Below are 27,989 nucleotides of genomic sequence, written 5' to 3' on the forward strand. Positions count from 1 at the left end.
TCTTTTAAAAATATAGGTTTATTTTAAGCACATGAAACATCAGGATAGGCACAGTTATAAATACAGAAAAGATTAAACATGGCAATGCACTTACAGCCTGACAACACAGTAGTTTAGAGGCAGAGGTTAACAATTCACATATGAAAACCAGCTGAAAATTGGTTCTTTTTGGTACTAGGCATTCTAGACTTTGCTCATCTCAGCTTTATATTAAAAATATTCTGTCATTCCACACTTTCTGAGATTTATTTAGTAGTTACTTGCATGAATACATATATACTTAAATTATTGTATAAAGTGCATTCAAATGAAGGATAGAAAAAAGGTAAAGGCTCAATTTCCAGTCCACTAGAGAGGACTGAGGCAAAACACACTCAAATCATTAGCTAGAAAGAACTTGGTTTCAAATCAGAGCCTAAGTCCATTATGAGTAATGGCACAGTAATGCAAATATGGCTTCTAGGAGACAATTTCAGAGTAGATATGAACTACTTGAACTGTGCTTTGACAGCATATTTATCTTTCAAGTTTTGCAGAGTAAGGTAACATTCCTCTATTGATAACTATTAGATTAAAAATATGCTGAAGTTCCACATGCTCCTCCTAAGTGGTCCTGAGCATTTATTATTGTAAGCAACATTCTATTTGTTTTGAAATAGTGCATTTACTCTTGAGTCTTACTGTTTACATTTCCTGTGGACTGTGAGCTGCTATCTTGGAATTCTGGGCAGTCTTTTGTTACACAGAAATTCAGCCACTTCCATCTTTAACTAATTGATAAGCCTAAAGATGTTTTTGTTAGCATCACTGAATGGGCGTGCACTGTTCATAAGCTTAGGCTTTATAGTTCACACATAGTTAAGGGAAATCTAAGGACACCAGCTTCAGTGTTCTACATCCTGTGATTAAATTCTCTCTCTCTGAAGCTTCAAAAAGCCTAAGGGATATTTGCACATTAAAACACTCTGGAATAAATATTTTTTCCCTTTAAGACATGTTGGGGATGCAGAGGAATTGAGGACCACAAAAAATTACACCTATTTTTAGACAAAGGGTCTCCTCAGTCTCTGTACTGAAAGGTTATGTCATTACTGAAGCCTCTTAGCACACATCTGTTACTTCTGTGGAAGCACTATCTTGGAAGACAGTGAACAGGTTTCCCAGTAGTGTGATACTGGCAACAAGGACAGTGTCTGTTCCCTTACATTCAAACAGGAATAACTCCTTCAAATATGAAAATAAAAGAAAAATAACAAAAAATGAAACTTTTTTTTTTTAACATCTCTATTTTGTATCAATTGTGTTTATGAATAGGTTGGGAAAATATTCCTGCAGAATTCAGGAGATGAATTCTTTGATTGTTCTCAGTCATCCTTTTTGTCTGAGGTACTAGAGTTATCTTCTTCACAGTCTGCAGGACAGACTTTATTTCTTGCAGTTGATCTTGTTTCTGAGACTAGGACTGCGGGCTTTCTAATTGGAGTGTGTTTGGCTTCAGATGACTGAATGTTATCATCTTCCTCTGATATACCTAGCTGATGTCTCTGTAACTCTAAGTATGTAGTAAACAACTTGGCATATTCTGGATGTTCAAGTGCAAAGTTCTTGAACTCATCTGAAAAATAAGAAAAAACCCACAGATAGTACAGTGCAGCAACAGAATCAAAGGGAATGAAGGTGATCTCCAGTTATACTTTTCAAAAGCATCTCAAGCATCTCATGCAAAGTACCTATGTCTGTGTTACAACAGTTTTCCTCAGAAACAGTGCATGAGAGCCATCAGATATTTTTGAGGATAAAAGACACCGGGAACTCTCAGTTGTTGGTATGACTATCAAGAGTACTCTGTTATAAAAGGACGTAACTTACCATAGGACAGCTTTCCAGTTTCATCTGCATCTATTTCTTTAAAGAGGTTAGAAACATCAAGGTCAGGCAGCCCCAGAGCTGACTGAATAATACAAGCAAACTCTTTCTCTGTTATAGTGCCATCATCGTCCTGGTCAAAGAGCTGGAAAGGACATATGCACAGAAACATTACTTTGCCTGTGAACCTTCTGTGTGCAAAACAGCCACCCATATTAGCTTTCTAGTATTCAAAAGGTGAATTGCAAATGACTGGTATTTGAACAGTGGGATTCCATCTCAGCTACTTTTTCTTACAAGAGCTTTTATGCACTTTTTCTGCATAAGACTAGGCAGAAATTTAGCAGAGTGATCTACATGCCGTAGTCAGCATCAGAATATTCTGTACTAGGAAAAGTATGCAGAAAACCTGCAACAGCAAACAGATCTCAAAGCATTAGCTAATAAAACTTATACAATGCTTATAAACAAAGGTTATTGTTATTTATCACCATGAGCTATGCCACTCTATACAAGCATACCTTAGGTCTTAGTCTTCATTAAGTTACAGCATACCTGGCAGCTGATAAATTTGTCATAGTTTATCTTCTGACATAAAATACCTAACTTTTAGTACACGTGACCTGTCACCCACTAAGGAATTACTGTAATTAGTAAAGGAACTTTGGTGATTGGAATGCAGGCAGTAGATGTACACTGATCATGCCATCCTTCCCAGCACAGTGACAGTCAGCAGCTGCTATGAATCACCCCCTTGAGAAATACAAGGAACGGATGACTGTAATTCTTAAGTAATTGCTACGGGCAAAAAGTCCCATTGTGAAGGAGAGTGTGTTTAGTAGCAGAGAAAACTAGTAGCAAAAGAAAGCCCACAATTCACCAAAATGGACCTTTTACCAGCTGAACTAGTAATTTCCTGGTGAAGTCAGGAACTGTAGCAGGTTACACATTTTATAATCAATGCAACTTTACATTACTGAAGAGTATCGTCTAGAAAGCAAAATAATAAAACACCAAAGATAACTGCTAAGCTTGCTTCTTCTGAGGAATCTGTGATAATAAAAAAAAACCCAGAAACACAAACTACTTTGAGCAGCTGTGACACTTAGCTGTAAAGCAGCCAATGACTATGCTGGATTGCTATAAAAATACTGGTACATCCTGAATAAGCATCAATACTAAAATGTATCCAGTTTAAGATGGAACATGGTTCGTATCTTAATACATAGTGGGTAAAATATCTGTGTCAAATATCCGCTGAAAAAATGTTACTTGGGCATTCGAGTGTTCAGGGATTCAAAATGTGGGCATCCCTGACTGTGTACTGCATGCTTGAACTCGGGATCTGAAAGGTGTTCCTTGACAGCTCAAACCATCAAAAAACCACGGAACAAATAGATGATCTCAGATGCAGTCAAAATTTGGACGTACCTGTCCCAAATACCCCTTTTTGATTTCCCTCCCTTCTCTTCATTTTTGTAGAAAGTGACTCTATTGAGTGTTTGACTTAGAGAGGATACTGCTCCATCTATTGTCTCCATGTGGCATTGAAAATCCCAGCAGAAAGAAACCTCAGGCAAAAACTGGCAAGTGCTGCTGAATCATTTTTGGAGATGGCCTGCCAAGTTACATATTCATTAGTGCCTTCACATGGCTTTTCAAACCTTTTTCTATGAAGCTGATGTCTGCAATTCTCCACCTCCCCTTCACAGTCTAAATGTCAATTGTTTTAAGATAATTACTCACATTTGCTTATCAGACAGAAGCTATAAACTTATGATTTGAAAACTAACAGATTTACAGTCAGTCTTGATTTGTCAGACTTGTAGATTTACACTAATCTGAATTTACCTTAAATGCCATGTGAATAGTCTCTTCTGTGTTGGCTGGATTACAAAGGATAGATAAACCGATTACATATTCTCTGAAGTCAATGGTGCCATCTCCATTCTGTAACCGAAAGATGTATGGCAGGCGTCACAGTTAATAATGCATATCACTTCAAAAGCTGTTGTACAAATCAAATATGCAACATGCACTAAGGCAACATGCAACATTAAATTATTATTTCTTCCTGCAGAAAATATGAACAGCTTTCTAGATTTGTGTATTACTAGGGATGAAGTAGTATGTACATATTTCCAACGTCTTATAAACACCCAAACAAAAAAAGATTGGAAACAACTTATGAGACTTTCATTAGCATATGGCCTCCAAGAAGCTTCTGAACAAGAACTGAAATACACCAGCTTAAGGTAAATGTAACAATTCCTGTAGCACTGACACTTAATGAAACTCAAGAGACAGTGCAACATCCCAGAATAGAGAAGCCAACAATGAGACTGTTGTCTTGAGTTAATTCTCCCTAAGAACCTTCAGCAACAAAACATATGCCAGCAGAAGTACAGCCTGATGATGCACATGGTCTCTGAGACTTAAGCTTTTCTTTGAAGCAAATGCATTGCCCTACATGCTATTTTGAGGCAAATACATTGTCGTACTTTATAAGCCAGAAATGCAATTAATTAATTGTAGCAGCCTGTTTGATAATTGCAGTTTTGATCTGAAAGTGATTTTCAGTGTGTTCACTACAAAGCTCTTCCAACAAAATATTTGAATTTTACTTTGATGGGATTTGTGATTAATGCTATGTAAACTGCATCATATTTCCAGCCAGGAAAAAATTCGTATCCACTGAAATATATGTTTAAGTCAGTAATGTTCCTGTGACCACTGAAAGTTTCTTGAGGGTTTTGGGAAACATCCAGTCTAGGGAAGAAGCCACACGTAAGCATTAGGTGATGGGACACAGTAAATGAAAGCACAGCTGTCATGACTGGTAGCCCATAGTTTGGAATATTTAACAAAAGGACGCTCATCAGAAACATTCTATAATCAAACAAAAACTTAAGGCAGATTTCCTTCTCTGGATAATGTGCTGTACATTTCAAGAAGAATTTCTTTTTTATCAAAAGAGTGGGCTCTCTAAGTCTTAGAACAGCACATACAAGACAATTAAAAGAGGGGTGGTCTCCTGGGTAAATATGTCTTGTGCAGCCAGATCTTGATCCTATTCCTGGCTCCCCACCAGCTTCTAATGCCCAGTTTAGCATATCAGTCTTAACCTTTCTGTTCCTAGTTTCCTTCTCCTGAATAGTGGAATATGGAGCTCCCCAGTGGAGAAATGCTAAGGCTGCTCTGTTACAGTGCTTTGGAAGTCTTGCGTTCTATGAGACAGGGATTTCTGTTATTGAGCTTAGATCTTAGGATAGTCCTTGATCAGCAAGGATGCATGATCATGTGTTCAGTACTTTATGAAGCTATACATTTGGCAGGATTTTAAACTGCTAAGATTCGATTTTATTTAGCCTTCAATAACAATTCAGAACTGGTTTGCACAGATAACTTTTTTCTTTACACTGACAGTCTAATCACTTTTTTTCAAGGCAGCTAGCATTTGAACATCCTATATTTTGCAGACCTATGAATTTTAAGGAAATGTTTTAGCAAAAATAGGAATAATTTTAAGTTACCTTAAAGATAGCATGTCAAAGGTACAGTTGCATGTCAAAGGATATGTAACTTCTGTCAGCTTTTAATCATTAGAAAAGGGCAACATTCTCTCATAAATGCTGTTTTCATTCAGAAACTACTCCTGAAGTCAGTAAACACAGCTTCGGCTACAGAGAGAAGGATGACAAGAGCTAATAAGGCTCATGTTACTTTTGCTGACGCATTAAAATCCAGTAATCAAAACTGAGTGCAGTCTGACACAGAGAACTCCAGCCATCTGAGAATGAAGTTACTTTACTTGTAAGATCTTGTTGTGACTACTACTAAGTCCTAAGAGGTTGGCTAACTTACAGATGCTCTGGTGTTTTGGTTAAGGGGACGTGATAGGGTTGCAGCAAACACATGGGTGTTAAACTGAAAACACTAGAAAATCCTCCGTGTTTCTGTAGCACCAATGCAAAGAACACTCACAATAGTTGTTCTACACATACCTAGCTGTGTTTGCACCCTGTGCACCCAAGTATATGTTGAGGAAACAACATGTGAGCTAAGTTCTAATTCTCTAAATTTCAAAGTTGAACATTAACACTCATAAATTTGTATTTATATTATTAAAACAGCCAAAGGATAGTATAGCCTCAACAGACCTTGTTTTCTTAAAGGAAACTAGTTTCCTGTTCCTGTTTTCAGTGTGTTTGTGACTTGTTCCTGTTCTGATTAGCCAAGTAACCCTGAGTAGCTTACAGGGCTACCACAGAGAAGCTACAACTGGAACACCTGGAGAGGAACTGCAGTTGCACATCTCATGTTCCTATCCAGGCTCATTATGTAAGAAGCTACTGCTGTAACTCAAAAATTTCAGCTACTTGTTGCTACTTGCAAGTTGTAACCAGTAACAGAAGGGAAATTCTGATGCAAACCTGGTAGTTTTTTTTTTTTTTTTTTTTTTTACAAAAAAATTTGAGCAACAGTTAAGTTATTTTTTCCAAAATTAAAAGTAAAAGGCTTTTGCAAACATACCAGCAAGGAGATTTCATCAGCTTGGAAAATATTAATTGCTGAGTGTAAGATTTAGAAATCAAAGCTATGGAAATTTAGAAACAAAATCAAACCACAGAACCCCATTCTAGTATTCAGTTGCCCCGCAGATATTGTGTGGTATTTCTCCATTAGTCACTGATACCTCCGTGAGGAGGGGAAGAGGCACATGGGCTCTTACATCTGAAGTCTTTGCGCAGGCTGTGCTGCTCTGCTCCTCACTTCACATTCCAATCAGCCAGCACACGCCCTAGACAATTTTCTTTTAAAGCAGCAGAGCCCTGCAGAGAAACCTTCCTTGCCACTTCGCAGTGAAAGAGCTGCTTGTCATCATCTATGCAATCCTTATTTCAAAAATAGTGCGCCTTTGACAGTTCTTGTTATTCCTTGTTCTATTACTCAAAAATTGATGTCTCAAAACTGCATACTTAGCTCAAGTGGGATGCTGCACTCTGATGAAAATTATCTCTGATAGCTACAAGTAGATTTCTGTTGGCTGGCTGCTGTGTGACTACATTGTTACAGTAAGCTTCTCTAAATATAAATGCAATATTTTAAGCTGTTTTCATTATAACTATATTAAAGCTTCAAGGAAAGAGAGAAAAGACTAGTAATAGAGTTGCAGGAAGGAGAAAAAGGTTGCTAAGGTAGCCTGTTATGTCTTCAATTTTGTCTTTGCCAGCAAGTAGAACTGACAATACCACTCACCACTTGGATTTTATGTCAGCAGACCAGCACAAAAAAGTAGTAGGAAGGAAGCAAAATATTATTTGGTCATTATAGTCATTGCAACTTGAACATTTATCCCCCCGGTTACAAATAACCACACCATTGAGGAATCTACTGAACTTTACCAGTGACTGCCTTCAGGCAAGCACAGCTTTATTTCAGCTAAGTGAATGCTGACAAATTGGCACAGTAATATCACCAAACACTACCAAGCTTCAAGTTTTTTTATATAATACTTAAACTCCTTTATAAGCCCACATTCCGTAAGAAGTAACTAAGCTTTGATCCTTCAACATATTCCCTCATTTCAGAATCCAGATATAATTTTTACATCTGTACAACTGACAACTTACACAAACTTCAGAAAAGAAGACTAACTGCATACACAAGAGGAATCACAGCTAAGCAAAGTATCTTTAGCTATATCTGCCTTACAATAAAGAAACGGCTACAGTTCTATAATACAACAGCACTGTAGTCTTCCATGTCTATCTTTCAAATGAAGCTTATCCTCTTCTGCTTTGTTTTCACGAATACATGGTCAGCTGCAGCCAGTCTTCAATGGTCATTTTGATCTGCCCATTTCCATTGCGGTCCAGTGACTTGAAGGCCCGGAACATGCTGTCCAGTCGCACCAAGCAGCTAATGAAATTGTTAAAATCCATGCTGCCATCCTCGCTGGCATACCTGCGCATGATTACCTGGCAGAGCTGTTCGTTCAGCTGGAACCCTGCAGCCCGCAAGGCTGCTGGCAGCTGAGCTCTCTCAAGAATGCCTGACTGATTGGTATCACAGCGCTTGTACGCACACTGCCATTTCTTGATGTTGTTCCACAGGTACTTAAACTCTTCAAAGCCCAGTTTGCCGTTTGTGTCGGTATCCATGACAGCTACCATGCTGCGGCATGTGTCTAAGCTGAAGCCATCTGTCTTCAAGTCTTGATGTCGGGAAAGCACTTTATTCAGGATATTTCTTAGCTCTGTAGCGGACACTTCCATATCATCTCCAGCCAGCTGGACAAAAAGGCGACGGAACTGTCTAATTTCCTCACTCTCAGAAGCCTCCACATTCGTAAAATGGTTGCGAGGAAGTGGTGGCGGCTCCGGATTATACTGAGCTGCTGCTTCACTTATCAGATTCACAAGACCTCCAACAAGTCCTCCAAGATTTCCTCCATGTCCACCTCCTGTTAGGAGACCTCCTAGGCCACGTACAAGGCTCTCTCCTTGACCACTACCACTTCCTCCACTCAGCAAAGCCTTAGCAAGAAACATCACAAGTATTTTCAAAGGGAGTTACTCAGAGATCTTGTGCTTCTGTAGCTCTCCAGAGCTGTGTTGTGTATGAGCTGGGTGTGGACAAAACACAGCTTAACCTACATGCTTAATCATGTCTGTGCATGACTCCAGCAGCCAGAAATACTGCAGATCTCAGTAGTTTCTGTCAGTTGTTGACATTCCTGTTTTTCTTCTTCTCTGCATAATTAGCTTTATGACATTTGATAAATCTTTGTTGCAAAAAAAAAAAAACCCAAAACAACAAAAAAAAACACAATGTGATGATGCTGAAAGCTACAAAGCAGAAGTTATAATTGAAATAATTAGAAAAGACTCCTGGCATAGCAGTGTGACTGCTTCTCAAAAAGCAGATCTCTCTAGAGATGAACACTAAGTAAGCTTAAAGTCTTGACTGTGATTGCAAACTTTTATGTCTTCAGCTTTCTATTGAATTGTGTATTATATTGCTAATTCTAGTCACTGAAGTATTTATGTCTTCACTGCCTTTAATTACATTGGTTGCCACACTGTATTTGTCTTGTATTCTTGCTGTGCTTCAGGACTCAGTTTTGCTTTCATAGGAGCCAGTGGTCCAAGGTGAGGAGACAGGAACGAGGAAAGGATGAGTACCTTATCTGCTAGAGCTTCTATGCCTTCAGCAAATACAGGAATATATTTTACATATCTCTATTTTAGAGTCTGTAAAACCTTTATATTTGGAAAAATCCGGCAAGTTTAAATCAACAGGTACAACAAAATGCCATCCTAGGGCCAAGTGTACTGCTAAAGTTAACTTGATTGGGAAGAATGATGCTGTGTTAGGAAAGCTCCCAAGACAAGAAGCAAACTGAAGTTTACAAGCACTTCCAGTAAAGCATGCTGCTTGCACTGTAGCACATATTGGATGCATGAAGAAAATGAGCTCTACGTTATGCTCTAGTCACTGGGGCTGCTGGTGAAGGGGGGGCACATTCATACAGCAATTTTTCCCATATTGCAGGGAGAAGTATAACATTAAACAGATCATTACTGACTATAAAGAAAAGCCTAAATAATCACATTAGCACTTGTACATTCCTTCTTTATGGCTGGAGACAGGCAATAGGAGTCTTCAGAATGTCTAACAGAACCTTTCACAAACACAGCATAAATACTTCTTTACAGAAGGGGTTGTTAAGCACTGGAATAGGCTCCCCAGTGAGGTGGTTGAGTCACCATCCCTGAATGTGTTTAAAAGCTGTTTGGATGTGGTGCTCAGGGACATGATTTAGCAGAGGGTTGTTAGGGTAGGATGGTTAGATTGTGGTTGGACTTGATGATCTTTAAGGTCTTTTCCAACCTAAGCAATTCTATGATTCTGATTCTATACAGTCTATTTAGCTTCAACCTGCCTTAAGTTATCTACTTACAACTACATTGCTTAATTAAGCAGTTAGAATGTAAGTTAATTCAAAATCTGGGAGAGGCAAAAGGAAATATTCAGCCACTAGCAGCATGAAGATTACCATCTTCATGCTGTAGCATTCCAAGAGGTAACTGTCATTTCACAAGCTACAAACCGACCAATTTCTTTTCATCAGAAATTAAAAAGGTAACCATATGAGTCAACTCTCTAGCCTATATGAATTGCTAGCCAAGAAGTGTTTACTAAGCTTGACATAACAAAACAAATATTCTTTTTGTATGTAATTCTTAACAAAACATTGCCAACAAGATTTCTAGTCAGTTAACAGACTACTCACTCTGTCAAAGAGTAGAAACAGCTCTCTGAGGACATCTGAAATAGGCAGCTTCAAGTACTCTGCAAACTCCTCAATTCCAATTTGTCCCCCTTTGGAAGCGCTTGCAATAGCAGCAAAGGTATCCAACTGCTCTCTCACATGGTTCCATTTTAGGCTATGCAAACATGAAGGAGAGGAGGTATTTCTAAATGCTGTACATTGAGGCTGATGTTTTATATGAAATCAGCAATTAAGGACTGCCCTCCCATGGTTATTAATATTATAAGCAGACAGTTCTATGCTTGTGTATATCAGAATTCCTTAGAGTAACTTCCCAAATCTATCATCAGGTTAATCCAATAAAGAGGTTTTCACTGCCATAAATTCAGGTGTAGCATCATCTGCAAGTGTGATATTCCATGCTTAGCAGTACGGAATATACGTCAGCTCTATTAGCTAACTCTCCGTGCAAATACTGTTATTGCTACAACCTGGAAAGCATCTGATCTCTGCAGAAATACAGCTTTGCACCTTGGTTGGAATAATTAAGATTGCCATGTAACTACTGAAGATTTTTCCAGACAGAGTTGTAAAAATGGATGTGTGGCACACACATAACAAGTCTAGATGCACTGTGCACAGACTTCAGATTTGACCACAGCCACACCAGGTCACTTGTCAAGTAGTTTGTTTTTTTTGTAGATGGCTATTAACTGCAGCGTTTCTCTTATCAACAGCTTAACTTCCCTTACTTGAGCTTCTTGCTGATTTTGGTGAACTCCACCAGCCCTGCTTCCATGGGCAAAGTTAGCTGTCCTGCTGAAATCATCAGTCTGCAGTCTTCAAAGGTATGATCAGTGACTGGCACCTTCAAAGCACTGAAACAAAATTAAGGAAATTAAGGAAAAAGACAATAATCATCTTACATTAAAATAACTTTTAGTTGACTGTTTCTGTTTTCACCACCTCAACTTGCCTTAACGCTAATATACAAAACAAGTGATAATCTGTTTTTTTTTCTGATGCAGGTAGGATAGAGCAATGCATTCTGTGAAGCAGTACTGTGAAATGACATTACAGTAGTTTCATGATGTTTTTAAGATTCACAGTTTTGTAAATGCAACCCATTAGCCTCTGAGCACAAACCACCTTTCTCTTGTCAAGCAAGTAAGGGATCATTTCATTCCAGCACTCCAAGTATCAAACATATTATGTTCCAATGTAAGGCAGCCTTCTTTATGCTCCACATAAGACCAGTCAAAGGGTGTTTTGGTACAAGAATTAGACACCTACATACAGTACCTAGGACCTGACTGAACTGTGGGGCAGGGTACTTTATTGCTGGAAAGTGTATGGATATCTATAGAAGGACAGGTGGATAGATATGAAAGAAAAGTTCTCAAAGATTTTATTCATGACATTACGTACGTTGCCATGGTTTGTCGGACTCTATTGGCAAAAAGAATGGGATCATTTCTTTCTTCCTCAGTAGGAACATAAACAGGCAGAAACTGAAAGAGATGGGTTATCCAATCAATTCAATAGTCAGAACTTTGTTAACAAAATGGACAACTTCTTGTTATAACGTCTTTGCAACAACAGGAGAAAAAAATCAGACATGCAATGACAGAGCTGGACACCAGAGGTCTCAATAGCCTTAGGAACAACTCAAGCTCTTCTTCACTAGCCACACAAGTAAGATTTTAGTCCAAACTGCCTCTTAAAGATTGATAGAAGCAGCTATAAAGAATCAAAATCAAAATTCCAAAGAAAGTAAATGCATATATCATCGGAGGTTTAAACACTGTGTCTGTAAGAATGAGAGTCTGAAATTCTTTTCAAAGATTCTTTGTAATTGATGTTATATACTAGAAAAAAGTGTATAAGATTTATAGTTGTTGTTTGTTTTTTTCATACATGCTGCAGCTACACCTGGTACATGTTAACTATATCTGTCAGGATGTGACTGATAAGTTTTCTGTAAGTTTCTAGCCTGTGGTGAAAATGCTGAGGAATCCTAGTTCTAAATTATAAAAATACCAAATTGGTAAAGAATTTTACAAGCCTAGCAAACCAATATATCTACCCCAAGTATCTACATAACATATTTACTGTTAAAGACTTATTCAATGTTGCTATGTAAGAAGTTGGAGTAGCATTATGCTAGAAATGTACTGTAGGTGAATTATCATCCACCATGACACGAATGGCATCTGTTTGCAAAGTACTGTGTGGATGCATATTCTGTTTATTCTACTTCAGTCGACATAGTGTTTGCCTGCAGGTCTGTTTCCCACACGTCTTCTCAGTTATGATTATCAGTTATTTCAATTCTGTTACTTCTCACCCTGCAATCCTGCCCTTAAATCCTAGAATATAGCTATTCTAGAATCATTAAGATGTCTTCCACTGAACAGTGTGCAACACAGTTACTACGTGTCAATGTGTTTCTTCAGTTATATTTTAGCTGTTGGTGATGCTGTTGGTGATGTTGGTACCTACATCCTACATAAATACAGTCCATTCTGAACAGCCTTTGCCTTTGATTTCAAGGAACGCTGCCTCTTTATGACCAAATCCAGACGTTTATGGAATAAGCTATCTGTCAAATAGTCATAACAATTTTCTGTTTATAGTTGGGAGTTTTCTCTCTAGTAAGAACAGCAGGGGCCCAGCTGTTCACATGAAGTGTTGAGATTTCATTCCTTCTACAAGCAGCTACCACATCTGCTCAATTCTAACACAGATTCTGGCTTATTACAAGTTCCCTGCAGAAGTCATGCAACTCTTAGGTTGAGGAAGCACAGGCACTCTGTATAAACATAGAGAACTGTGTTATCATTGGCTGAGATTAAATTATAATTCTGAGAAGTTTATCTGTGCAAACATGGTTCCTGCTCTTGAAGATGGTCACTATGTCAGTAGAGGCTGAGGTCTTCCTCAGACCGCAGTTTAGATTTCTAGTAGCTGAAACATCTCCTCATTCAAGAAACCTGCTTAACATTGATGATAAAACCAGTTTGCCAGAAACTACAGCAGGAGGTGATGAATTTGGTTTGCTGTCCTTCTGAGGTGGCATGCATGATCTCACACACACCCAGCTCTTATCTACTGATGACTGGTAAGTATACCTTTGCTGTCAAAATGCAATCCAGTAAGAACAATTCTTCCCAGCACTTTCAGTAGCAGAAACACTTCTCTGATCTGCTTTTGGCTTAGTCTCTCTTTCTATGGAATCTGCCAAATGCTGTACCTTTGGAAGACATAAAACTCACTGCCAGTTTTACCATTTAATCATTAATATACACAATTTTTTAGGCTATGCCTAGAAACACATACAATTTCTCCCAGGACTACAGGAACATCACTGTCCACGCATTGTAGGTAGAGGCAGAGCAACACCAATGGGAAGGAAGGCTGCTGCTTCACAGTACGTGGTAGCAACTGAAGTGTTCGCTGCTAAAAAGTGAACTACTTAGTGACTACTAATAATGTGATTTTCTCCCTCTCTGGGTAGAGCTTTCCCTTCAGTTTTGGGCTTTTGGAGACATTTGTATTGATGCTAAGTAGTTATTTCCACTCTGGTGACACATACTGCTGTGAGAGCTGCATCTTTCTTCATGTTTCAGTTTTGCTTTGGGAACACAATTTTCTAACAGACAAGTTTGAGTTCCATTCTGAATCAGGGGAAATAAACATTCTAATAGAAGGGCTCCATTAACTGTTTCTTGTTCCCACTTGTATGAATGACATAGATATATCCTTATGTACAAAATCATAAAGAGAATTATATCTTCAGTACATATTCTGTTAATGTGTCTACCGCATGTATTATAGTATACAAGTTGCTCCCTTGAAAAGAATTTCACTGTTTCACAACAAAGACTTTACTGCTAATTGTCAGTAGCAGTAACACAGCTTGTGCTCACAGAGCACAACTTTACTGAACTCCATGTTTTGCAAATAAACAGCAAAACCCATCTGAATGTCTCCCACTGCTCAGGTCCCTAAACTGACATAATCCATACGGATAATCTTTGTGGCCTGCTAAGGAGTGTGAAGTACAACGAACTGATTATACTTTGGTTATCTCTCTCCTCACTACTGTGTTCTGAACGCTGACTCTTTGACAGGCAGCAAGCTGTAAGAGTAAGTGTACTAATACATGAAGTGCATGTTGTGTCAGTTGTCATTCATCTGTCTTTGTGCTGTGCAGCCAATATTAATGATCAAGGAAACTGGTTCATTACACAAGGCTCAGCTTTCTCCCCAGTACAAACACTAGAGTCCCTAAGTACGCTCTTACTTGTAGCAACCTTTTAGCGTTCAGTCTGGGAAGGTGGTGAATAAAACAAGGATGCTTTCAAGGGAGCAGGGAAATAAGAAGGTAGGGTAAAAATGTGAAGTTGTCTTTAATAGAATCTATTATATTTGTTAGTTTACAAATTTGTAACCAGTAAGTTGGCAATGATTTTCCAGTGTTTTAAAAATAAAAGTATTTCTGACAGCTTTCATTTAGGAACTCATCAGGTTAGGTGATACACAGATATAGCCAACAAATCTAAAAATATTCTCACTATGATTCTCTTCCTGGTGCTGACACAGTTGTTTACTGTTCACTAACAGCGATTAATTATGTGGATTATGTATTTATACTGAAGTATAAACTCTGTGGCTACTGAATCTTAGTAGAAAGATATTTCTGATTCTTACCTCAACCTCCACTCTTGTGAAGAGCTGACACAGTGTCATTATGCACAGCTCTTTTCTGCAGGAGAGGAAGAAAGAAAGGAAGAATTTTAAATTATTTTTTACAAAGTATTTCTACATCAGCAGATGAAACACAGCCAATATTGGACAAGGATTTTAAGTATGTGGGAGTTTCCTGAAATGCTGCATTGAATGCTTTTTTTTCCTATAAGGCTTCTGCATATACCTGCTGCTTGCTCACTGGGCAGGCAACTTATTATCAGTTGTCATGCTTATCAACAATATTGCACAATTTCTTGATGAGCAAAATGTATATAAGTTACTTAATCTTTAAGGATGTGAACACATAATAGATTTTGAAGCTTTAAGAGCTCTGATTCTAAGAAGCAGCTTTCCTGCTTTGTATCCTGCATTTTCACATCTGCAAAACAACCAGTAACTTCCTTCTACAGAACTGAAGCAAGGATTCATAAATATCTGCTGGCCATTTTGCTAATTATAGTAACGTTTGTACCAATGTGTTAACAAAATCTCAGTGTGTCTGAGGTCTTCAGTAAGGTGAAATTTTAATATTAAAAGATAGGGGGAGGAAGAACCTGCTGGGGAAAAGGGTAAGTACAATCACTTCAATTTCTGGTTTGTTCACTATGATTTTTAAGCAGAAGCACACGCTTGCTCTCTACATCATGTAAATTATAGTGGGAAACTTTCAGGAAGTCTTTTGTTTGTGCATATGAAAAAAACAATTGCTTTTGTTGAGTCAGGCAAAGATAAAAATCTAAAGAGTCCTAGGCTTAGAAGAGAAAGATGGGGAAAATATAATAATTGTGTTGCCCATAGCCACTTATCATGGCTATAAGTATATATATATGGTATAGTGTGACTCTTCAAATAAGGTGGAGAAATGAATAAATGGAGGGTATAAAATAACATTTTTTTTTCTTGTTTGTGTACCATGTAGTAAACTGTTAACATCTGTAGGTTTTGATGACTATTGACTGATTGTTTCCAAAGGAAAATCATTTCAAATTTTTCCTGTTGCGATGTGCAAAACAGAAGAGAAAACTGAACAAAACAGTGGCAGAACTAGAAATATTACTTTCCCATTTGCAAACTCTTTTTCTGTCCATTAAGATATGATACCTACAGCATTCCCTCAAATATTTTCCCCTCATAAAAAGAGATTAGAAGATTGCATGCTTTGGCTTAGCCCTATCTGTCAGGCAGACTGCTTGGTAAAGAGGAAAAAAACACCCATGCAGTTTTCAGTAGGATTAAGAAACTTACAGTGAATAGCCTTGCCATGTCCAGGTCACAGTATCCTAAGGAAAAAAATAAAACGGAAATGTCTGATGAAACAGATGAGAGTTAAAATGTGGAAAGGTTACAGCATAAAACAAGCACAAGCTTAGTAAAAGCAGATAATGGTTTTACAGTCCTGTAGAGAAAATGAAGGTGTAAATACAACTAGGATTCCTTGCCCTAAAAATCTGGAAAAAAGGCAGACTTTCAATCTATCAACAGTTGGGAAGAAAAATTAAGTGGTTGTTTAGACTTTTTAAATCGTTCATTCTAATCAAAAGAGCAGAAAAGTAGAAAAAGAGTATCCAATAAGACTTCTTCAGAAAACTTTGCCAGTCCACTTAGAAAGGCACCCTCAGAAATACTTCAGAAATAATTTTCAGGGATATCTTTGCATAGGTAATCCATCATGCTTTTTCTTTGCTTTTTTGGCTTTTTTTTTTTTCTTCTTGTTCTATGTTTATTGCTTCCTAGATATCATTTTTACAATACATACTGCAGATCCTTAAATCCTATTGGTGAAATGTATCAATCCCCTTTAGTGGTTCACTGTTTAGAAACAGAACTGCAAAAGGATTTCACAAGAGAATCAATGTAAATAAAAAATAATCACTTGTTTTTCATCTTAAAAAAACACTAGGAATGAAAATGTTGGTCTTTTTGTTCTTTTGGTCAGGTCTGGGTTTTTTGGATGAAGAAGAAATAAAAAACCATGTTAGCAGTCTGCTAGTCTCATGTCCTGGTATTACACCTGCCAGGGAAACAGAGCCATATGGCTCAACTCCTGTACTTGGCAGACTGTAAACATGTATTCAGCAAAACAAGAGAAAGTTGCAAAAAGAGAACTGTCTGCAAAGCTGCCCTCCTCAGCTGCCTGAAGGAAGCGGTGTTGGAAGCACTGTATGGTTCAGTTTTACTTTTGTTCAGAAAACCCACTGGCAGTATTTTAAGCTTAACCCAAACAAGCATGACTGGTAAGGAAGCTGCATGCATTTCAGACTTCAAAGTACAAGCGCTGTGGCTTTGTAGGAAGTTTCTAACTTCCACTGCAGTATTTCTCTATACTTCCTGTTATTTTTACTACAGCTGAGAAGCCCAGAAGTAAGTTTCTCACAATCAGAATAGCAACTACTCCATGCTGATTCTTGGGAAGCTTGGAATCCTTCAGTGTTAAACTCAAATGATAAATTCTTCGGTGCCAAAGCAAAATATTTAGCTTAGATACATTTGAATTCATTATTTTGACCTCCAGATTAGTGGTACAAAAATGTGCTGCATACCAGCTTGTTGGGATATCGGAGCAAAACAGGTTGCACAGGAACTCCTGGAATGAATGCACCTGCAACCACAAATTAGTACTGGTTGTTAAGGCTGAGCTTCATACAGCAGTTGGAAGTTTAAACAGATTCACATAAGACATGATATCAGGAAGGAGAGATTTTTTAAAAGGCCAGAAGAATGGAAAGAACTTTTTTTCCCTTTTTAAAATTTTTTCCCTTTCCTATACATCATCGCTGCAATTAGCAAGATGTCAAAACAGAAAACAGCTAATCCACATTTCAAGGAGAAAGTTGCCTCAGATTCATGGACTGTTTAAACTGATTTTCTATGCGTTTCTCCCCACTGATCATCATTTGTTTAAAAAGATTAGTTTCTCACAAGGCTGCTGGGCATTTCCTGGTGAGTGATACGGATCTGAGCATGTAGCACTGGTTTTGTAACTTTGCTACCAAAGAAACTGTACAACAGTAAGAAAGAGCACTGTGGCTTTAACTGAAGCACAGCACAACTATCAGCGATGCACAATGATGAGTGATGCTATCGAGCACCTTTCATTGTTAAGAATGCTTCATAGATATTTTGCATTTTATAAGATTGCAAATGGGAGAAAAGTGAAATGACAGTGCAAAATAGTGAGCTTAATGCCACTGAAATGTCATTACTACAATATTGAAGCTTTAACAATATAAGACATTAGTAAAATGCTGTTGTGATGTATCTGCTGAAGTATAGGCCTTATTAGAGCTACCAGATTAGTATTTCATATAATATTTTCCAACAGAGATACTACAGAATCTCTCACCTTGTTTAAATGTGATCAGACAGGATCGGTTTGTGCAGGTGCCTTCTGGGAAAATCAATATCTTGGATTTAAAGAGAAAGAAAGCAAATATATACACATCATAAAAGGATTATACTTCACTATCAGTTACAGGAAGGCTGGATTTTTATGCAAGATCTGTGACATGTTACACTGCATCACAAGATTACCATTACTGTTTCAACAAGAACAGAATGAATCAGTGAAGGATGCCCACAGTAATAACAACCTGATTTATCTTGATTTGGAAAAAATGTTTTTCTTTAAAGAGAGAAATTTTGGGGAAAGGTCTTTATCAATTCAGAATTATGGTACAAAAAGCTTCCAGTGTTTGACTTGAAATGTTTAGTGTTGCTAATAATATGAGAACTGTTTCTCTGCTAGCAGTTTATTACCATATAAACATCAAGAGTCTGGGCTGACATGAAGTGCAGGAGGTACACAAGCATTTAAAGGCATAGATGCTATCAACATGAGTGAGCACGCTAGCTGTGATCAGAAGATTGTGGCTTAAGGGGTAGGAGCAAAAGGTGGAGCATAGGTGTCTCTTAAGCAGAACTATTATAGTATTACACCTTGCACAGCCTCTGAATGACTCAGACACACTAAACACCCAGAAGGACTCTGAATTAGATTCTGAAAGATACTAGATTAAATGTGTACTGAGCGGCAGTGTGACACACTGAATTCAACTCCCTGTGGAATACAAAGAAGCTTTATATTTCTTATATCAATACAGGATTGACCATAAGCAGCATTCTAAAAAATCTCAGCACAAAAACTGGCGTGGATCGAAACTGTTCAAGGTCTATTCCCACTTCACAATAAGGGAATGGGTCATGGCTAAACGGAAGAGACACCGACTGTTCTAAGGTACGACAGACACAGCCGCACAATTTGTTTTACAGTTAGTTATCCACTGCGTGTTGCATAATCAGAAATTGTTTGCTACGGACACAAACACAGGAATGCTTCTGTTCAGCCATATGTCATAAACCCCAGGAAACAAATTAGTGACTGAACCATACTCTCCTTCCCCTTTTGTTCTGGTACGTGTTTGGGAGAAGCAGTACTCAGAACTTCATGCTATTAATAAGCACAAGTGTTGCCTAGCCTGTTATGTTTTGGTTTTAGGAGAAAGGAATTGGGAACTCAGCTACTCCTTTTCTATTGTGTTAAGGGAATGCAGACTCCGAGGAGGATATCACAGACATCATCTTGTGATCAAGTTGCTAAAAAAAAAAAAAAAAATCTTGGATATTGACTCATACGCTATTAGTGCCATAACACAGAGGCAGAATTAGTGTAAAGCCAGCTCCCCTTTCCCCTTCCCATGCTGCTTTCAGCAGAGATTAGGTATTTGCTGGAATCACTTCATCCAGAACAGTTTAGCAAATCATAAGCATAAGTGTAGTTCCAAAGAACAGTATTACAAAAAAAAAAAAAAAAAGAGAGAGAGAGAAAAGCCTTGCTAGCTTGCAAATACAGAGATTTAAAACCCTCCATACAGCTGACAAACTGAAAAAAGTAATGGAGGCAGCATGAGACCACAGTCAATACAATAGAAGAGTGCAGAAAAGCACTGCTAGATGAGATGTTAGTAAGTTTATAGTTCTTCCAAGTCTTTCTTCTTGCAAGGGAAGAAGATCTCCATCCCAGCCTTCTGCCTACCGGAGTAGCATAATTTCTCCCTCAACTGTTTTCTACTTCAGAGCAACCCCTGTCCCATTAACTCTTTTGGTCTTCACAATGGAATGCCACCCAAGGCCTAGAAGCACAACAGCAGCTTGCTGCTGAGGAATGACCATGGGAAACAGCATGCAAAACTGGTGCTTCCACATTAAAATCTTTCCACAATTCAGAGCAATCTAAAAGCATTTGTTTGTACTGCATTATTAACCTAAAGAGTAAACTGGCCTTCAGCTCAGCTGTTTTACCGTGTGTGAAATGGATGTGTTAAGCTTAAATACTGTTCATAATGGAGCTTGCACAACCTGGGTTACTCCTCAACTGTTACAAGCACAGCTCTGCGACATAGCTTCTCACACATGCTGTCCTGAGAATAGTGATTCACATATACCAATGCTACTGTGAAGACAGTATGTTAAGAACAAAAACTGGGAAAAGAAATCCAAGAGCATTTGCATTTTAGAACAGAAATTTTTACCGTCTGGATTTAAATCATTCATATGTCATGACAAACCTTCCTGGGCATCAGCTTCTCTTCTTCCTTTCCTAAACTCATCATAGACCTGAGAGCAGATCTGAGATGCCAAGGTGCTATTCAGCTAGGCACTGCCTGACACTGTGATGCACAGTGTGCGTGAATATATTACAGAAGAGCAGTAGTATATTTATTACCTGTGGCCACTGGCCTCTTGATAATGCCCGGCTTGTTATCTCAGTGACTGTACTCTTCCGTGAATCAGGGTCTTGACGAGAAACTGCGACAGGCTGAAGGGAACTTAAAATTGCTGTGGAAGAGATCCAGATTTTTATTTGCTTTGCGCTAGTGCTAAGAAATCACATGCTCAAGGCAACCTTGTAATAAAAACTTGGTATTCTCATACTAGGAGGCAGACTCTGCACAAACAGCTTTCAGAATAAATAGATAAGAAAAGTATTATTGTCCTCCTTCTGCAAAAGAGTAAGACACAGAAGACATACACTGTAAGCCGAGGAGCTTGACAGTAGGTATAAACATACCAAATTCACTCAAGCATGTTCTACTAATATGGCTGTTAACCTTCACTGAGCACTTCCCCACAGCTCTAAGCAACAGACCTGACCAGGCTGATGGGCCTTACTTGGGCCTAAATCATCCAGACTGCAACAAAGAAGCAGTCTGAACCCACACAGAAGAACTAGGAAGTCCCTTTAGAGTTACACAACTTGTGTGTAAATGGAAAAAAAAACCCACAAGAAAACAACAAAAAAAACCCAACCAGATAAACACAACTAATTTAATCAGGTCTATATCAGAAAGTGTGGGCAAACTGAGATGTGATGAGAAAGTTGGGAAGGAATTATCTTCAGTGTCCCACTCCTGTGCTTTTAAAAAAAGATAAATATACAATCAGTTAATCTCCTACCAGGATACTTGTCTATGTAGCCGACTGAGTTCAGTCTGGGGTTACTGTTGGCTTATTATTTTAAAAGCCCTAGGAGAGATATAGCCAGCAGAAAGTCTGATGCTGATTCTAGCAATAACGCAAACGGGGACTCCTTTGTGTCCCAGAGGAGGAGAAAATAACAGAAGCATGATTCATCTGATCTTTTCCAGTCACTGCATTTTCTTTTTGAGTAACTTCTCTTCTGTTCCTTCCTCATTTGACTACCATTAAAAAATAAACAAACAAAAAAACCAACATAACAGTGCCTGTAAGTTTAAGCTTCTGAGTATGATTTTTCCAGACTGATGCAGTTCCGGTCCATTTTAAAACAATCTTCACCAATCCATACTCTACATTTGTGGGCCATACTGTTAAAAAACAGCAGCCGAACAGATTATTCAAGCTATCTACTGGGAGACTTTCAGAGAAAATTTCTAGTCTGAGATGCTATAAAACATGTTTTCAGTGTAAAGTAAATTTAAAATGGTGTTACATTCCATGCCTGGAAGGAAACAGCACACTGACCAATTCAGAAAGACAAACTGTCCCAGTGATTTCACTGAAAATAATCTGTCAGTATCTTTGGAACTTAAGGATTTAAAAAGTCTGCCCCTTAATCAGTTTCAGAGATAAGATTTATAACACTTTATTTTTTCATAAATACTTACTGCCAAATACCGGAGTTGAAAGGTTCTCTGCTCTAGATACTATTGATGGCATTCCAGTTAAGGCAGAAACAATGGCATCGAAAAAGCTTGAATGAGGAGCCGCAACAAAGACTGGGGCTTCCTGTAGACTCGCCACTTTCCCTTTTACCTTAACTCGGAAACCCATTACAAAGAACAGGGTACGAGTTAGGCATGAAAGGGTTGCCTGGATCATACTCCTTGTGAACAGAAACACAAAAACATCATCCATGTTACAGCTAGCATTCTGAACAAACATCTAGCTCTCACCAGCACTATGGCCAGGCACAGGACAGCAATACTACTCATAAGGAGGGTGTTGGAGTTTTTTGGCTTTTCTTAATGTTGGTATTTACAATGTTATATTTACACTTTTAAAGATAAGACAATGTAAAGCATCTTCTCCAGTACACTGTTCCCCACTGCTCCCTAGGTATGCTATTTCTCTTGCCATATTTTATAGCACTTTAGCATGATGCTGTTGGGAGGGCAGGATAAGTCCTTAGCAGATCCACCATCATTTTTTGTAAGAACATGTATCACTCCAGTACTGTTCTTTTTCTATCATTTTTAGTCATGTAAGATTAAATAACAACGTTAACATAGATGGGACAAGTTCCCTCAGTGCAACTATCATCTCTAGGCCTTGTTACTGTTCACTTCATGTGTCTCCTCTTCCTGCACGTAGCTGCAAAGTATTGCAACGAGAAGAGACCCAGAAGCCGAGTGACTAAAACCAGAACACACAAAGGCAGCTTTAGAATACTCCTCCAAGAGCATCACAGCTAAGAGAGAAGCTGTCACAGCTAACTTTGTCCCAAATGAAAATTCAGCAAAACTTCACTCAGCTAAGTAAGACTACCAAATACTTTTTAAAATAGCTTCCTTTCTCAAATTTGCATCACTACTGAAATAAGCCCTGGCTTACCAACAGTCTTCTAATAATGATTTCTTTAAAGATGTATCTCAGTCTCAAGGAACTCAAAAAGTTACTTATTCAAAAGCTTCACTATTGTTGTAAAATACTCATAAAAAAATTGCTTCCCCTGCAACAGTAAAATTAAGATTCGACAGAGGACTCCTCTTTAATCAAAAGCAGGAAAAGAGTGTGAGGAAAAAAATACTTCAGACATTGGCTTTGTGTTATTAAAAAAGCCCACAAACATAGAGTTCAACAAATATTGGTCACTTGTTACCTTCTCCATCCTTTAAGTGGCACTGATGCTCCTCCAGTGTGACGGAAAGTTGCAACTGATGCGGACAGCCAGGACAGCAGTAAAAGGATTACCATACATATGGCACGAAGAGGTAGCAAAATAATCCCCAGAAGAACAAGCTGGGAAAAGAGAGGAAATTCTGAAGAAATGGCATCAAAACAAATAACCAATAACTATGCAGTTGCATTTTATGAATTTTAAAACACTTACATTACTACTATATGTCTTAATGTATGACAATCCAGTTTTCATACAGGGAACTCCAGTCACTCATAGCATTTCAAAATATGTTTTTAGATGACCATTTCAGCTGGAAGTGGAACATCTGACTATTTGGGTTTTTGGCTTTGATGTTGTTAGACAGAGAGGGTAATCAGAGTTTGTTTGCTGTTGTTTATACTTAGAGTTGGTCTGCAGCATACAACAAGGTCAGATGAGTCTGACCAGCTGTTGTGTACCTCTACTATGGAGCTCGTATCACCGAACACCATCTGTCTCAAGCCAAGTGGGATTGCTAAGATGATCACAATGTACTTCAACCTTTTTAAAATAATCTTGTGTTGAGCCACAGTGCTGCTGTGAGCAATTCTCACTACTACTGCTTGCAGCAGTGCAGAGGCAACACAACTTCATTCCCCGTTAGGCAAAAAGGAGTTCTCAGTAAAACCACACCCATGTTTTAAGGCATGGCTTCAGACCTCACAGTGCCATAGGAGCTGCAGCAGCAGCTCTAGGCTGATTGCCTGTAGAAGCAGTTTGCTCACAGCTTGCACTACACAGACAGTAGAACCCAGCTATTATGAAGACTAACTTCTCGCCTCCTGTCTGCGTTAAGCATCCTGGCTGTTAACCTCTGCCCTAGCACTCCTTGAATCTCTCAGAATAAGCTGGAAAATCCTAGTTCCCTTTCCTCTTTGCAATCAGGAGACTGTTTCTAACTTGAAGCAAACTTTTGAGAGAATCTTACTATGGTTGCAGCCTGCCAAGCTAGGTACCAAAGCCAGCCTAGAAATACCCAGGCTGACACTGCTGGTCAGTTCTCCAAATGCAATTACAGGGGGAGCTGGGGGCACGAGAGCCACTTACATGCCCTGGTTGCAAATAATCCTCAAATATTAGCCCTGGGCCCTAGGAAGGACTTTTTTAGCTTGCATTTTTTTTCTATGCACAACTCCAGGAAAAAGGTGTATTGGTGCAAGGTTGTTAACAGCTTGTTATAGTGCTGGGCAGGGCAGGAAGAAATTCTCTATTCTTGTACCCTGGTAAATTACTTTAGAAACCATATCCTGAAGGCTGTCCTTTGTGGCACAACAGCAGCACTACGCAGATTGAGCAAGCCCATCCTGGGCGGAAGGTGAGCTGCCTTAGCCTGGGGAAGTCAGTTTAGGATTCCTAGCAGGCTGTGAGCTGGTGAGTACTTTGCTCCTGGCACCCAACCAGCTCTGCCATGCTCAGTGCTGAGAAGCTGCTCTGTGTGTGTACATGGCACAAAACAATACACACCCATGCAGAACTGCTGGAGTGGGTATTTTTTTTCATTTGCACAGTGCTCCTCAAAATTTAGTATATGGCTGTACCAGTGGTCACTGTCAGCTCCATCAATTCAAATATGGTAAAAGTTACTCAATAAGTATGCAAGTTTCAGCTTACAGACTTTGATAAGCATTTAGCTTGCAATTCCACAGTAACATCCACTGCTCTACAGAACTTCTGATGTTGTAACTCACCTTGTGAATTCATCCAAGAAGTCTGCATTGCTATTCAACTGTTTTTAGGTGAGGTATCAGCCTATATAAAACTACATAAAGAATCTGACTCATTACTTTTAACCTTAAGTTTTACACCCGTTCTATTCAAATAATTATTGTGAGTGATCTGTTATGTTCCCCTTTTAAAATCTGAATGATCTGTAGTCACAAACTGCCGACAGCTGGCAAGTGGATTTAAATATGGTGAAGGAACACACAGGTTTCCTGTATGTCATACAAGATCAGATAACTAATTTGTGAGCTTCACCACAACTGAACAACAGTGCTCCTCTTTCAGAATCAGCCTTTTTAGTCAGCTTTTCACCACTGACTACTTACTGCACAGGAAAAGCAAGGCTTTGAGTAAGTTTTACAAAATAGTTTGCAACTTACATATTTGAACTATGGATTTTAATCTCTTTCTCTTTTCTTTCAAAAGCAACAAATTATTTTAGTACATTTGCAATATAAGCATCTTTGAATGTTATTAACCCAATTCTTGAATATAGTAGCTTGGATCTAATTTTCCTTTCATCAACACAGTTCTTCCCCACAGTTCTGCCCCTCAACTCCTTTACTCCTGTTCTCATGTCCTCCTACTGTTCTCTTGTCAACATCCAGAAGAGGCTCTGGCCTTAGTCTCTTAAACCCAATTGTAATGACAGAGACTAAGAGGAATTTTGGGCCTTTGGGGCTCTCTTACATGTTGCCAAAGGCACAGTGACAACATATCAAACTTGACAGTGGGTTCACTGTGTAAATGAGGATAAGAAGCAGGTGTTGCAGCTTGAGATCTGTAAGCACTGCCACATAAGCTGGGCATGATTATTTCCTTTTTGAAGCATACAATTATTCTAACATTAAAGTTGTATATAAGTAGTCAAGGAAGTTTATTAGTAACTTCTCGGATAATACCAAAAGGACTAGAGTCAGTAGCTGGGCTTGAGAGATTTGGCCATGGGCACCTATTGCTCCTACCCTCTTTGGTGCCAGACACAGTAAATACGAAGAATTCAGGTAGCAAGTCTATCAAAATCAGATATTTCCTATCGCATGTGTCCACTTGTAGTGGGATCTATAAGTCCAGTTCAACAGTTCAGGTGTATTCTGTAACGTGAGATAAGAGGTGTAAGTATGAATTAGTGTGTTTTCACTAAAATGACCTTTTTTCTTTATGAAAAAAGAAAAAAAGGACTGAATGTGCACTGACCTACAATTAAAAACGAGGATGTGGTAGGAAAGGCAAAACTATTCCTCCCTCAAAACTTTAATAAATTCATTAATCTATTTTAGGCAGATGCACAGGTGGTGCTGATGTGCTGATGCAGGCTATCGGCTTTCTAGGTCACTGTGTAATGAGGCAGAGCTGATTTCTGCTCCATCAGCTGCAGAGGAGGGTAAAAAAAAAGGACAGAAAAGAGAAGGGTCAAGGAAGGATAGAAAAGTGCTAGAGAAAAATGTACAGAATACAGGTACAAAGTTCAGTAACTATTAAGGAGGATCTGAGTCACTCACTCATTTCTGTATGCAGTAGTCACAAAGACAGAACTATCCTGAGGATATATTTCCCAAATGAGGAATCACATACGTACTTTCTGTATGTATGTGTACAGAACATATATGCCTGTATATATATGCCTGTAACCACATAAGCTTTCACTGCTGCAGTCAACAGTGATGACTGCAGTTTTGCTTCAAAGCTCACTAGCTCTTCCCTGCCCCAGCAGGGTGCTGTTCCTTCCTGCTGCACTGCGGAGTTATGTATGGAATGTACTTTGCTTTAAAACATACCCCATTTTTCATCCCTTCGCCCTGAAAGAAAATATATATTTGTGCAGCCAGCAGAGAAAACTGTCCGTGTCTGGAAGCTCATTAGGAAACTGCTATCAGTACCCTGGGTTCATGCTTGCAGCTACCGGTTCGGATGCACTTGAGATGTGTCTCAGGCTGCCAGTAAAACACAGGGATAAAGAGATCTGAAATTGTTTTCCAGGTTTCTCAAATTTCCTCTTCCCAGCTTCCTTCGGGGCAAGCATTGTTTATAACTTTCAGAAGAGCCATGTGAAACATAACATACTGTATAACAATCAGCAGGAACTGCTATCAGCTCCCTCCACACCGATGTGCTCATTGGGATGTCAGGTTTGGTTCATCAGTACAATTCTTCAAGTGAAGAACTGTTTAAAAGCTGTTTTAAAATCAATGCCCAGAAGCAGTTTGCTTTCTTAATTGTAAAAGTACCCCCACAGCCTGCTGTGCAGAGGTACCTGTCGCCATGGAGTGCAGCTCACTGCCGCAACTCACACGGGAGCAGGCGTTCTGCTTTCTCTGAAAGTAACGTGTTATTTGCAATGAGAGTGCAAAGTTGCCAAAGCTTACTGCAGGTCTTGCACTGGAAGTTGAAGCTCGCAGGTTGTGCACGCGTGCAGAGCGAGCTGCGGGCTGACAGCTGTACGACACGGTAACGGGACAGCAGGGCTTCTGTACGCCGAGCACCCTCAGCAGCTCCACGCCGGCCACACGCACAGCCAGAGCCGCCGCTGTCACAGACGGCGCCGGGCAGGGCGCTCGGTTCCGCACTGCCGGGCCCGGCCCCGCCCGCAACCACGGCACACCGGGGCGTTCTCGTAATGCGGCCTCTGGCTTTCGCCCACCCCGCCGGTGACTATCCCTGTGCTCTCAGACGCGGCGATGCCGCTGCGGCGGGAGGCCCCGCCGGTGATAGTCTCCCGGCCGCGGGCTCGCAGCGCCGGGCAGCCCGGGTCCCGGCTCCGCGCCGCGACGCCAACCTTACCCGCAGCTTGTCCCCTGCGCTCAGGCGGCCCGGGTAGACGAAGGGATTGGGAACGACGGGCGGGGAGAAGGACTGCTGCCTAGGCAGCGGCAGCGTCCGCTGCGCCATGCTCGCGCCGCTTATAGCAACGCCGCCGCGCCACCACCCTGGACAATTACTGCGCATGAGCCGCCG

At 39.4% G+C, this 27,989-nt stretch overlaps 2 protein-coding genes across 2 annotated transcripts; both read right to left on the reverse strand.

Annotated features, from left to right (window-relative positions):
- On the reverse strand, positions 1 to 27,955 carry LPCAT2 (lysophosphatidylcholine acyltransferase 2). Its single transcript, NM_001030568.3, has 14 exons — positions 27,816 to 27,955; positions 23,253 to 23,392; positions 22,039 to 22,256; positions 20,619 to 20,731; positions 18,240 to 18,300; positions 17,437 to 17,495; positions 16,142 to 16,176; positions 14,858 to 14,912; positions 11,573 to 11,655; positions 10,897 to 11,022; positions 10,166 to 10,319; positions 3,718 to 3,816; positions 1,870 to 2,011; positions 1 to 1,615 (listed from the first exon to the last, which is right to left on the reverse strand). The coding sequence occupies exons 1-14, from the start codon at positions 27,921 to 27,923 to the stop codon at positions 1,365 to 1,367; spliced, it is 1,644 nt and encodes a 547-aa protein (NP_001025739.3). The 5' UTR covers positions 27,924 to 27,955; the 3' UTR covers positions 1 to 1,364.
- On the reverse strand, positions 7,262 to 8,491 carry CAPNS2 (calpain small subunit 2). Its single transcript, XM_004944171.4, has one exon. The coding sequence runs from the start codon at positions 8,418 to 8,420 to the stop codon at positions 7,674 to 7,676; it is 747 nt and encodes a 248-aa protein (XP_004944228.1). The 5' UTR covers positions 8,421 to 8,491; the 3' UTR covers positions 7,262 to 7,673.
- Positions 27,956 to 27,989: the final 34 nt, after the last annotated feature.

The sequence above is a fragment of the Gallus gallus genome, chromosome 11 (assembly GCF_016699485.2).
Source record: "Gallus gallus isolate bGalGal1 chromosome 11, bGalGal1.mat.broiler.GRCg7b, whole genome shotgun sequence".
NCBI lineage: Eukaryota > Metazoa > Chordata > Aves > Galliformes > Phasianidae > Gallus > Gallus gallus.